This window comes from Suncus etruscus, chromosome 9, assembly GCF_024139225.1.
Source record: "Suncus etruscus isolate mSunEtr1 chromosome 9, mSunEtr1.pri.cur, whole genome shotgun sequence".
Classification (NCBI taxonomy): Eukaryota; Metazoa; Chordata; class Mammalia; order Eulipotyphla; family Soricidae; genus Suncus; species Suncus etruscus.
The window spans coordinates 1,107,043-1,119,642 of NC_064856.1; the positions used below are offsets into that span (position 1 = coordinate 1,107,043).

Below are 12,600 nucleotides of genomic sequence, written 5' to 3' on the forward strand. Positions count from 1 at the left end.
GGACCATATGGGATGCCGGGGGGATCAAACCGCAGTCCGTCCTAGGATAGTTCGGGCAAGGCAGACACCTTACTGCTCCTCACCACTGCTCTGGTCCCATCCTCATCTGTTTTTGTCTTTGGATAGTATTACCATATATCTTTTATTTTCTTATATCCCACTGATGAGTGAGATTATTCTATATCTATCCCTCTCCCTTTGACTCATTTCACTCAGCGTAATACTCTCCAACAATAGGGAAATCACTTGAAAAAGCGTAGAACACCCATATGGCCCAGTGAAACCACTTCTTGGCATCTGATGCAGATGAGGATGTAATTGGGAAGACCTAGACTGTGGGTCTTCCTCTGGTAAGGAAAGCAAAGTCAGCCTTAGACTTTGCCCAGGGCTTTTAGGTCCATTGTCTACCCTCACAGTAAAGATTTCAGGGGACATGAGTAGTGAAGTAAAACAGATTTTATTTGAAGTTACTGAGGGAAGGGAGGAAAAGGATAAGGGAGGGACAGAAGGTGGGAGAGAGTGAGAGAGGGAGAGAGAGATGATTAATGTATGCAAGAGAGAGGCTGGCTTCTCCAAAGGTAGCAAACTCCACTATACGTGAATATATACATGAGTATACAGAGCATGGAAGTATGAAAGCCCACATCTCAAGAGGAGAGATGCAGGATACATGTGCTCTGGTACCTTGTACCCAGGCAGCACATATGCACACCTCCTTTGTTTTAAGTTGGCCTTTATGAGATTTTCCAAACCTGCCCCCTTTGGGGCCTTATGACTAGGTAAGATGTCTGTTGTTAGGGTGGTTGCCAGCGTAGTTGAAGTAGCTCCTCCAAACTTGTCTCTTGACTTATTACATCACAAGAATTAATTGCTTTGGGGGATCTCTTCCTGTCTGCCTGCTTCAGCATCTATACCCAGAACACAACAGTAATTTGAAAAGATATATGCACACCCATGTTCATTGCCATACTTGGTACAATAGCCAAGACATGGAGACAACCAAGACAACATGGATCCAACTATGGATCAAGAAGTTGTGGTATATATACACAATAGGAGACTCTACAGCTCTTGAAAGAACAAAATTATGCAATATCTCATTATGTGATGAAAATCGAGTGCATGCAGAGTGAAGTCAGTCAGAAGAAAGGGGGATAGATAGAGAATGCTCTTCTTTTCCATATGTGGGACTTAAAGATGCACAGTTAAGGTAGTTACAAAGGGCCAAAGGCGACAGAAGGGGAGGGCTAATCCATACAACTGAGTTGGCTTGTGGGGGTGTTGAAAGGGAAGGACTTTGGGTCCTGGGGAGAGTGGTAGGTACACTGGTGATGGGTTCGGTGTAAGAATTGTGTGCATAGGAAGTCATGTTAATGGTATTCTAAGTCATAGAACTTCAGTCAAAGAAAATTTCTCATTCCTTTGGCTATTGGTCAAAGTGACTCAGCGAAAACTCCCAGCGTCTCCAGCTGAAGAGTGCAATGTGATTATTGGAGGCCGAGCGAGCAAGCAGTGGGCTGAGACTTTCTCTGAAGATTCAAACGGCACCAAGGGGGCTGGAGCTATTGTCCAGTGGGGAGGGCTTTTCCATCCCCAGCACCCCATGTGGTCCCCTGGGCTCTGCCAGGAGTGATTCCTGAGTCCTGAAGGGGAGAAGGCATTTGCAGAGCACTTCGGACAGACAATGGCGAGAGTGGGCATGCGGTGGGTGTGCTTGCGAGCCTGCCAGTTGGGCCAGGACCGACTTCTAGAGTCCGAAGACAGGACACTGATGGCCACCCGGGTCTCAAGTTTTTCTAGAGGAGCCTGGACTCCTGCAGGGTTGACAGCATGGACCACTGGGGCCCCCAAAGCTGAGCGCTTGCTTCCCTGGGAATAATGAGAGGAGGGATTTTTATTTACTGTTCATTTCAATCCCGCATCATCCCGATGGTGGAGGGAAGACCCAGACCCCTTGACGCATCCGAGGGGGTGGCGGGGAGTGAGTTTTGGGGGGCGCCCAGATTGGCCTCCAGTTTGTGAGTAAGTCCGGCGCAGGACAGAAAAGGCCCCCGGGCCGGCCGAGCTGGGGAGCCCCGCAGGGCGTCCAGGGCCGTCGGCTCGTCCGGGCCCCTCGCGCCCCCCGGGCACCGCCACCTCGAGGGTCGGGCGGGCTCGGGGGACAGCCGGAGGGGCGGGACGGGGCGGGGGCGCCCCGCGTCGGGTCCGAGCGCTGATTGGCGCCCCTCGGCCCGGCCCGTCGGGCTAAAGGGCGCCGCGTCCCGCGTCCTCCCAGGGGCTCCGCGCAGGACCAGGCATGAGCGGCCGGGCCGGGCCCCCCTCGGCCCCCGGGCGCCCCCGCGGCTTCGCCATCACCGACCTGCTGGGCCTGGCGCCCCCGGCCTCGCCCGCCGCGCCCCGCGCCCCGACGCCGGGTAAGTGAAGGGCGGGCGACCCCTGCGCGCCCCGACCTCGCCTCCCGCGCCCCAGGGAAGTCGAGGGCCCTGCGGGAGGAGGGAGCCGGGGTTCGGGGACCAGACCCAGAGGCGCCCCCCAGAACCCACCGGCCTCCACCAGTCCCACTTCTCTGATGCTCAGACTCCACCGCCCCACCCCACTTTCTGACTCCCCAGAAGTCTAGACAAATTCAGGGGAACAAGGACATTTCATGAAAGTTCAGGACTAAAGAATGGAGGGGTGTCTGTGTGTGTGTGTGTGTGTGTGTGTGTGTGTGTGTCTGTGTGTGTGTCTGTGTGTGTCTGCCTGTGTGTGTGTGTGTGTGTGAAGGGAAACCCAGAAAATGAGGATCCTATGGACAATGCTGAAAGTGCATCCTTCTGCGTTCCACCCCACCCAACTTTTTGACCCCCAGAGGTCTAGACAAATTAAGGGGAACCAGGAGATTTTTATGAAAGTCCAAGACTAAAGAATGGAGGTGTGTGTGTGTGTGTGTGTGTGTGTGTGTGTGTGTGTGTGTGTGTGAAGGGAAACCCAGAAAATGAGGATCTTATGGACAATGTGGAAAGTTCATCCTCTGTGGCTTAGCTTCTAGATATGTAAAAACAGGACAGTAAGAACCGATACCTTGAATTTCTGTTATTTTATGGCAAGTAACTGAAATGATTCATGAATGATGCCAAGTGCAGTGCCTGCGGTAAGAGAGGGTTAGGCATTCTCATCCCATGCTCACATTCCCTGGCACGCTCATCATCTCAACACTCAGATTAAATTCCAAGAGTAAATGCCTTTAAAGTCCTTCCTTGGTTCTTGTGCCTGTAGATGAGGAGAGCCCAGCTGAAGACAGGAGTGACCTGAAATCACGCCCCACTCTAGGCAAGAGGAAGAAACGGCGGCATAGGTACGTCCCTGGGTCGCAGAATTTGGAAATGTACTGTGTCATGGGTGATGGAGGGCCATGGCACTCCAGGTTCGTAGTAGGAAGGCACCACAGTCATTTGGTGGACGAAAATCCCTAAAACATTTGGAAAAACAAGCACTCCTTTCTGATAGTCTTTGAAAGGACTCACCGTAGAATGAGATGATCCGGTTCAAAGAAGAAGAAACAGCAAAGCTCAGACAGCTTTGTCTGAACCAGACTTCTGGCCTTTCCAGAGCCTGGTCATTCAGAGGGAGGGTGTCCCATCATTAGGAGCCACCTTTTGGGGTTTGGAGGCGATGAGACCCAGAGATTCTCTGAGGCAGAAGCTTGGTGACCTCCTCTGGACATGCTTTCATGTCTACTTTGGTCTTCCTGGCAGGACTGTTTTCACAGCCCAACAGTTGGATGAGCTGGAGAAGGCATTCAGTGAGGCCCATTACCCTGACGTGTATGCCCGAGAAACGTTGGCTGCGAAGACAGAGCTTCCTGAAGATCGAATCCAGGTACCTGCACAATTCTTTTTTTTTTTTTTTTTATTTCATCAAGGGTTTATTGTCCTCCTATTACCCAAACTGAAAGAAACATGACTGAAATTGAGAGGACAGAGTAATCATTCTCCAAATGGCTAACCAATGTAGGAAACTTGGAGCTTTATGGAAAATTAAGCATTTTCTTTTTTTATTTAATATTTTTTATTTATTGATGAAAAACCATCACGTAGTTGACATAACTGATCATAATACAATTGTTTCAGGAAGACTAAAAGCAACATAATTAAAAAAAAGAAAAAGAAAATTGAAAAAAAAACTAAAGAGGTGGGAAAGGAAAGAAAATGTTCAGTGGCAAGTATATTTTTGAAAATTATTGAATCACCAATGAACTCATTAATACACTAGCAGAAAATTTAGCAGCCTCTTATTTTTTTTAAAAGGATGAGAGTTAAAAAATACAGTAAAACGGTGTGTGTGGCAATTGTTGTTTGCTTAGGCCCAGCAACCTGCAGTAATCTTGCACTCTTCCAAAGGTGATGCTGAGAACATACAGTCCTAAGACAGACAGACAGAGAGAGAGAGAGAGAGAGAGAGAGAGAGAGAGAGAGAGAGAGAGAGAGAGAGGGAGGGAGGACCAAGGTGCCCTGGCCCAGCACTCATGTCTTTCCTCACCACAGATGAGCAGTGAACTGTAGGATCAGGGAAGTAGGTGCTAACAAGCTCTCAATGGTGGCAGAGGACACCTGGGTGGCCTTCATACCTTGTCCCTTTATTAAGTCATTCTTTAAAATGACTTACTATATATATATATATATACTTATAAACAATATATATGTATGCGTATATGTAGCACATGGAATTTTGTTGTTTTTATGGTTATCTTGTTTCTTCACTGACAATACATATTAGATGTTTTTCCACTGCTAAAAAGATATTCTCCTAACTTTTTAATTATTTTGTTTTGTAACTTTTAAAATTTTAATAATGTTTTATGGGCCGGAGCAATAGCACAGCGGTAGGACATTTGCCTTGCACGTAACTAACCCAGGACGAACCTCGGTTCTATCCCGGCATCCCATATGGTGCCCTGAGCCCGCCAGGAGTGATTTCTGAGCACAGAGGCAGGAGTAAGTAACCCCTGAGTGCTGCCGGGTGTGGCCCCAAAACAAAACAAAACAAAACAAAACATTTAATAATATTTAAAAACTGAATCACCATTAGATACACCCTTACAAAGTTACTTATTATTGAGTTTTAGTCATACAATTTTCCAACACCCATCCTTTCAGCAGAGCACATTTTCCTGCAACCAGTATCCAGTTTCATTCTCCACCCTTTATGGCAGAAATTGCTCTCTCTCTCTCCTCTCTCTCTCTCTCTCTCTCTCTCTCTCTCTCTCTCTCTCTCTCTCTCTCTCTCTCTCTCTCTCTCTCTCTCCCCCCCCAGCGTTGAGATACTGTGGTTTGCAACATTGTCACTGAAAGGGCATCATCCATATTACTTTACCTCCTTTCAACACCCAATTCTTGTCTAGAATGATCATTTCTAGTTACAATAGTCATAATGGTCCCTTCTCCATCCTAACTGCCCTTCTTTACTATTTGTGGCTAGCTCTCTTCCATTTCTATTTTTAAATAGTTTAAAATTTAATAGTTTAAAAATAATATTGTTCCTCTACTCAGGCAACAATTTCAGTGAAAATATTACTAGTAATTCAACAACCCAATATAGAAAGATGGGCCTTTGAGTGCGTGCTTGGACACACATACTCTTGTGCTTGAACTCTTTCCAACCAATGAGAAAAATTAGGAAAATCTTTACATAATGTGGGAATGAATCTATACTTTTTTGGGGGGGCCACACCCAGTGATGTGCAGGGGTTACCCTTGGCTCTGTGCTCAGAAACCGCTCCTGGCTTGGGGGACCATATGGGATACTGTGGGATCTAGTTGAACTGCAGTCCATCCTAGGTTAGCGCATGCAAGGCAAATGCCCTACCACTATGCCATTGCTCTGAACCTGAATCTATACTTTTTAAGGAAGCATAAGCAACATACAGACATCCTGGGCATTTCTGTATCCAAACAGTGAGATAGAAGAGGGAGACATAAGGATTTTGCTTTTATATTTTCATGGAAAATCACAGTGGAGAGTAGAGAGTTCTGAGTACTATGATAATGAGTGTCAGTGAGGGTCCTAAAAAAGATTGGGACAACTGGAAGCTGGATTTGGGGAGGGGTGATGTGGAGGTGAGCTCAGTACCATTTTACATTCAGTGGGGAGCTGGTCATTTTTAGAAACGGTGACTCACAAAAATCTCAAAATGTCCCCCCTTTCACCTTTTCTCCTCTGTTGTGTCCTTTTGCTCTCTCTTCTCTCTCTCTCTCTCCCTCCCTCCCTCCCTCCCTCCCTCCCTCCCTCCCTCCCTCCCTCCCTCCCTCCCTCCCTCTCTCCCCCTCCCTCCCTCCTTCCTTCTCTCCTTCTCTCTCTCTCCTTCTCTCTCTCTCTCTCTCTCTCTCTCTCTCTCTCTCTCTCTCTCTCTCTCTCTCTCTCTCTCCCTCCCTCCCTCCCTCCCTCCCTCCCTCTCCTCTGCCTCAAACAGGTCTGGTTTCAGAACCGACGGGCTAAGTGGCGCCAGCGGGAGAGGCGCTGGGGCGGCAGCACCCTGATGGCCAAGTACGGGCTCTATGGAGCTATGGTGAGACACTGCATCCCACTGCCGGACTCTGTGTTCGACTCCATGAAGAGCGGCCTGCTTGACTCCTGTGCCCCGTGGCTCCTGGGTAAGGAGAGGACCCCACAGCCGGGACAGACGAGATGGGTACCCAGATAGCATAGTCTTTCAGAGCGAGGATAGACCCATAGAAATTCTCAGCTTTGGGCACAGAGTATTTGAGTAAGTCTAACCAGTGACAAAGCTTCACTCTCTCTGGCGAATGTCTATCTTTGCAACTGTAGAGACCTGGTATCTGAGAACAGGGCTTGATTGTAAGGAAGCAACTCCCAGGTGGGGTGGATCAAGGAGATAGACCAAAGGGCTAGAGACCTAGGATTGTCGCCCGAGGTTCCCTGAGCACCAAAGGAGAGTGCACCCTGAGAACCAAAGGTTGTTATTCCTTCCCTACCCTCACCTGCCAGAAAAAGAGTGAAATGAAGCTGGAGTAAGTTCCAGGGTTAAGGCACTTTCCTGGTATGCGGCTGACCCTGGTTCCATCTATGACATGCCCTAGGGTCATTGGGGCATGCCAGATTACTGAGTGATCCCCGAGCAGAGTCAGGCATGAGTCTTCAGTGTAGAGCTAGGAATGCATCCTGAGCACCCAGGATAGGGCACCCAAAATGAAAGAAGTTGAAAAAGTAAAAAAGAGAGCTGGAGAGATAGCACAGTAGTAGGGCCTTTGTTTGCCTTGCATGCAGCTGACTCAGGACGGAAGGTGGTTCGAATCCCTGCACCCCATATGGTCCCATGTCTGCCAGGAGCGACTTCTGAGTGCAGAGCCAGGAGTAACCCCAGAGCCTGGTTGGGCGTAACCCCACCAAAAAATAAAAAAGAAAAAGAAAAAAAAGAAAAAAAGGATTGAAACTTGCATGTGAGAAAAATGTGTCCATAATGTTGAATGCTATTGGAAATTTTGGAAGCTGTTGGAACATTTGAGAGCTCATAGTAACAGGAGTAGAGAGTGCAAAACCTGGAGATATGAACACTTAATCAGTTTCTGACACTGATAATTGCCACTACCAACCTGACAGTAATATTTCTCTCTTATATGTTAGATTTTATATATATAAAATACATATGTTTTATATATATATATAAACACACACACACTCACACACACATATATATATATTTTTTTTTTATTTTTTTTTAGACTGTTCACACTGTTGACTTGGGCACGGAGTGTTCTGTGACCAGAGACACCAGTGGGATGGGATCACATCTACAGGAAGAAGTCACAAGACAGCACTTCTTGCAGGGTGGAATCCCCTGTTAGAGGGCCAATAGGTGCATTTTAGTTAGAAGAGGATTTAGTTTAAGGGGTTGGAGAATTCCCCTCCTCCAAGAACCTAGATCAAGAACCTAGGACCAGGTCATGATTCACACAGCTGTCATATGTGAGGCCCTGAGTTTGAACCCTGATTCTGGGTTGCATTCCTCTAATTTCATGGCTCCTCGGCACTCCTGGCCTGACAAGGAACCGATCTTAAAAACTTTTATTTTTTAATTTCTCTCCTCCACGATACACACGGGAACAAGAGATTCCAATCGTAAATGTCAGCATGACATAGCAGTCAAGAATTAAAGAGATGAAGAAAGAATAGGGGGCAGGGAACTAGCCCTCCATTTTTGTGAATAGGCCTGAGGGGCACTTGATAGCACCTGCATAGTTATGGCCGTATAGGAAAGCAGGCCCAGATATTCTGCTAACTATTCTTAGTTTCACTCCTTAATTGGAAAGTGTGGCCTATGTGATTGTCCTGGAGGCTCCAGAGGCAGACACTTTTAATGGCAATTTTCCTTCTATTCATTTTTTTGGGGTGTGAAAAGGGTACACCTGGCCATGTTCAGGGATTATTCCTGCCTCTGTGCTTAGGAATCACTGCTGGCAAAACTCAAGGGTACATCCTGGGTGCTGGAAACTGAATGTGGGTCAGACACATGGCAGGCAAATGCCTTATCACTGTATTCTCTCTCTGACTCCAAGAGCAATTTTCCTATGGGACTCAGAAAAAAATGAAATATACTTAACTATATATGATTTGTAAATAATTTATACATATAATTTCTTAGAAGAAATATACTTCACTGGTAAGTTTAGAGTCATATGTTTTATACTACTCCCCCCCCCACTTTTTTTTTCAAGGTATGCATAAAAAGTCCACAACCTTGATAAGGACACCAAGCGAAGAAAAGTTGGCAAGACTTTGGGGAACTGACCACTTCAAGGAGAGATCTAGCCCAAATCAGGTAGAACCCCAGAGAGGATCTGGTGAAGCCAGCACTGGGAAAGGCTTAGAAGATGTGGCCATTGATCTCTCCAGTTCTGCCCATCAAGAGAGCAAGAATAAGCAGTAGTGGTTGCCCGCTGGCTCTGATATCAGCCAGGGAGGCCCAGGTGGCAAGCCAAGGCACTGGAGGAATGTGACCCAGGAAGGAGAGAGTCTTCTGAGACCCTCAGGTCAAGCTTTCTAAAGTTGGAAATAAGCACAAATATGATGACTTTTAATTTTTTTATTTGATCCTCCCCCAACTCTACCCACCACTATTCAGTAACTTTATAAATGGCAAAAATTACCCAAGACAGGTACTCTCAGTGATCATCTATCTTTATGATATCAGGATAAAATGAAAACTTAAAAAAGGATCAAGTGTGACATTGGAAAAATTCCACTTCATACAGAATAGAAGTCATTGCTTTGCTTAGAGGTACTTGCCCTAGCGAATTTTATGTGAAATTTTGATTTGCTTTTGTAGAATTTGAAGTTCAAAAAGCATTTGCAATTTCTTGGACTACAGTATAAGTTAGGTCTGATGGCCACAGTTTAAACTTAAAAACATAAAATTATTTTACTTCAATGTCTTCATATACCTTGAAGTTGTAATATTGACACCTGCCATGTCTTTATTCTCACCTTGGCGCCAGACTTTTCAGTGTTTTTGTTAGGGTTTAATGCTTTGCTGTTCTTCTGGGTGCCACTTGCTAGATCACCTGTATTGGTACTTGTAAACAACAAAAAGGGAAATATTTTTCCCATTCCTTCAGAAATACTATGGTATGTAGTTAAACAATTTCTGGATATCTATAAACACTGTATAAGGTCAGACCAAGCTCCTTGGTCTTTTAGAATGTATGTTTGAAAGCACTTTAGTTGATTTGATTTTGTGAATACTTTTTTGTATGTCCTTTGCCACTTATTTATTATTTCTAAAATAAACATTATGTGTTCTGTTTGCCTTTCAAAGCACAGCTTCTATCTCAAGGACCTTCAGGTGTCTTGTTTCAGTTTTGGAACCATAGCAGCACTTCATTTAGCACAATTCATGTTCGGTTTTATAACCTCCAATGGGACATGAACTATGTTTGGAAAACCTTTTTGAATGTAGTTTCTTGCAGAAGACAAGGAAGGTGAGGATCTGCAATTTTTAAGGGCTTTTTCTACAAAAAGGCAGGTTGAAGCATCAGACTGAGTCTAGTTTCCCCTATTTCTCTAGATGAGAACAGATAGGCTCCTTTCTTTGTCCTATTTTTCTAATCCTATTCTAGTTCCACACTATTGTGAAAAGTCAATATCATCTATTCCTTTATTGAGTATTCCAGTTTACACACTGGAAATTATGAGCCCATCTTTTCTTTTTTTTTTTTTTTTTTTTTGATTTTTGGGCCACACCCGGTAATGCTCAGGGGTTACTCCTGGTTATGTGCTCAGAAGTTGCTCCTGGCTTGGGGGACCATATGGGACACCGGGGGATCGAACCGCGGTCCGTCCAAGGCTAGCGCAGGCAAGGCAGGCACCTTACCTTTAGCGCCACCGCCCGGCCCCAGCCCATCTTTTCTTATTCAGGGTTGTGACCTGGAAGGGAATAGAGATGAGCAGGTATTGATGAAGAAGTTTTTCTTTTTTTATTTCCTGTTAGGCAGAAGACCAAGCTCTGAGCTGTGTGATCACCTACTTGTGTGGGACAGTCTTCTGGCTTTCAGTTGCTTCTCAATCTCACTTCCATCTTCCTTTCTAGGGCTGTTCGGGTGAGGGAAGTAGTAACGTGAGCACCAAATACCATGCACAGGAAATAAAATGCTATGCGGCAACCAAAATAGATAACCAATAAAAATAAAGCATTTTTACTTTTCTGAAAAGATGTTTAAAAATACTGATACATATAAAAAAACCTTAAATAAAAGGAGGAAAGTCAGGGGTAAAGAAAACAAATTAAACAAAATAAAAATAAAAATGTCTGATTTTGCACAAACTATAATGCAGTGATAGATACATGTAACTGCAATATTACAAGCAAAAAGAAAGAAAAGGAGCAATAGAATCAGTAATATAGTCCATTTAAAAATGTATAAGAAAATACTATTTAAGACTAAATTTTATGTTATTATGTCTTGTGCCCATATTTCTAGAAAAATATATTGCTAATTTTAATTCAGAATAAGTATGAAATGAAAAGATAGTCAAGAAAGTAATAAAATAATTATATTTTTAAATGAGTTCCTTGTAAATTCTTGACAGTGTTTAAGAAAGAGGTAATTTGTTTTTTGTTTGTTTTTGGGCCACACTCAGTGACGTGCAGGGGTGACTTCTGGCTATGCACTCAGAAATCGCTCCTGGCTAGGTAAACCATATGGAGCACCAGGATCGAAACAGGTTGGTCTGGATAAACGACATGCAAGGCTAAAGGCCTAATGCTATGCTATCGCTCCAGTCCCTAATTTTCATCGTATATGTGTATTCTTGATCATAAAATTGTGTAATCTTGTCAGAATCCTGATTTCAAAACCTAAAAAATGATTGTGCAATTCCTCCCCTCAAAACATTTTGGCTAGGCTCATGACAGTGCTCCTGCCTTGCATATATAAAAGACCCTGAGTTACTGGGTTTGTTTCCTGGTACGTCTAACCAAGAAGAGAGAATAAAGGGCTGGAGTGCATGCATACATGTGGCTGCCAGAGTTTGCTCCTTGACTACACATGAACACCTAGCTCTCTTGAAATCAACCCCGATCGGTGTTGGGTTGGGAACAGCTCCTAAGCACTTAAGAGTGTGGTCCCCAAACCAACAGCAGCAACAAAAACAAATGCTCCATCTCACTAAATGATCATGTGAAATTATAACCAATGTGAAATTATATAAAGCACTCACAAAGCTAAATGACACAAAAGCCCCAATAATCCCTTCAGAAAACAAGAAAAGAGGAATAAGATATATGGATGGCCAGTAGACATCTGGAAAAATGTTCCCCATAATTTATTATCAGAGAAAAGAAATGAGATATAAAAGCAATGAGATATCATCTCACACCAGTGAGATGGCATTTAGCAAAGACAGAAAAAAAACAGTGTTGATAGAGATGGGGTGAAAAAGAAATTCTCTTCAACTGTTGGTGAGAAAGTGATCCAGTTCAATTATTATGGAAAACAGTATGGAAATTTCACAAAAATGTAAGAATAGAGCTTAAATATGACCCAGTGATTCCACTTCTTGAAATCTATGCTAGACCCATGCCAACACAAAGACATTGCCATGGATATATATTTACACCAAAATTTGCAGCACAATAGCCAAGATATAAAAAACAATTCAAATATTCAATGGCATATAAATGGAAGTTGTAGAATACACATACATATACTGTTACCATGTTGCTGTCAATATCTTCTTTCATGTCTTCCTTTCTTTCAGTTCTTTTTAATTTTTGTTTGTTTGTTTGTTTTTTGGGTCACACCTGGTGGCACTCAAAAGTTACTTCTGGCTCTGTGCTCAGAAATCGTTTCTGGCTGGCTCGGGGGACCTTATGGGGTGCCGGGGCTCGAACCACCATCCATCCGAAAAACGACATACCATTGTGCTATCTCTCCAGGCCCCTCTTTTCAATTTTTTGATCATCCAGCTTTAGGTGCATATGTGTTTAGGACTGTTGGTTTTTTTTTTTTTTTTTTTTGATTTATTGTTCTCTTAATCATTAAGAAATGACCATTCCAGTTTTTATAGCCTTTAAAATTTGAAGTAGTTATGAGTATACCAGTT

At 44.2% G+C, this 12,600-nt stretch overlaps 1 protein-coding gene across 1 annotated transcript; it reads left to right on the forward strand.

Annotated features, from left to right (window-relative positions):
• The first annotated feature begins 2,296 nt into the window (after window positions 1–2,296).
• Window positions 2,297–8,926, forward strand: VSX1 (visual system homeobox 1). The gene is made up of 5 exons (XM_049779482.1): window positions 2,297–2,414; window positions 3,259–3,337; window positions 3,738–3,861; window positions 6,452–6,632; window positions 8,715–8,926. Exons 1-5 carry the CDS (start codon window positions 2,297–2,299, stop codon window positions 8,924–8,926), a joined length of 714 nt encoding a protein of 237 aa, XP_049635439.1.
• The last annotated feature ends 3,674 nt before the right edge of the window (window positions 8,927–12,600 follow it).

Excerpts from the sequence above, each read along its gene's own strand:
- VSX1 (XM_049779482.1), top strand. The coding sequence starts at position 2,297 with ATGAGCGGCCGGGCCGGGCCCCCCTCGGCCCCCGGGCGCCCCCGCGGC. Across the intron at positions 2,415-3,258 it reads GCCCCGCGCCCCGACGCCGG|ATGAGGAGAGCCCAGCTGAA; the intron begins GTAAGTGAAGGG and ends TTGTGCCTGTAG. Across the intron at positions 6,633-8,714 it reads CTGTGCCCCGTGGCTCCTGG|GTATGCATAAAAAGTCCACA; the intron begins GTAAGGAGAGGA and ends TTTTTTTTCAAG.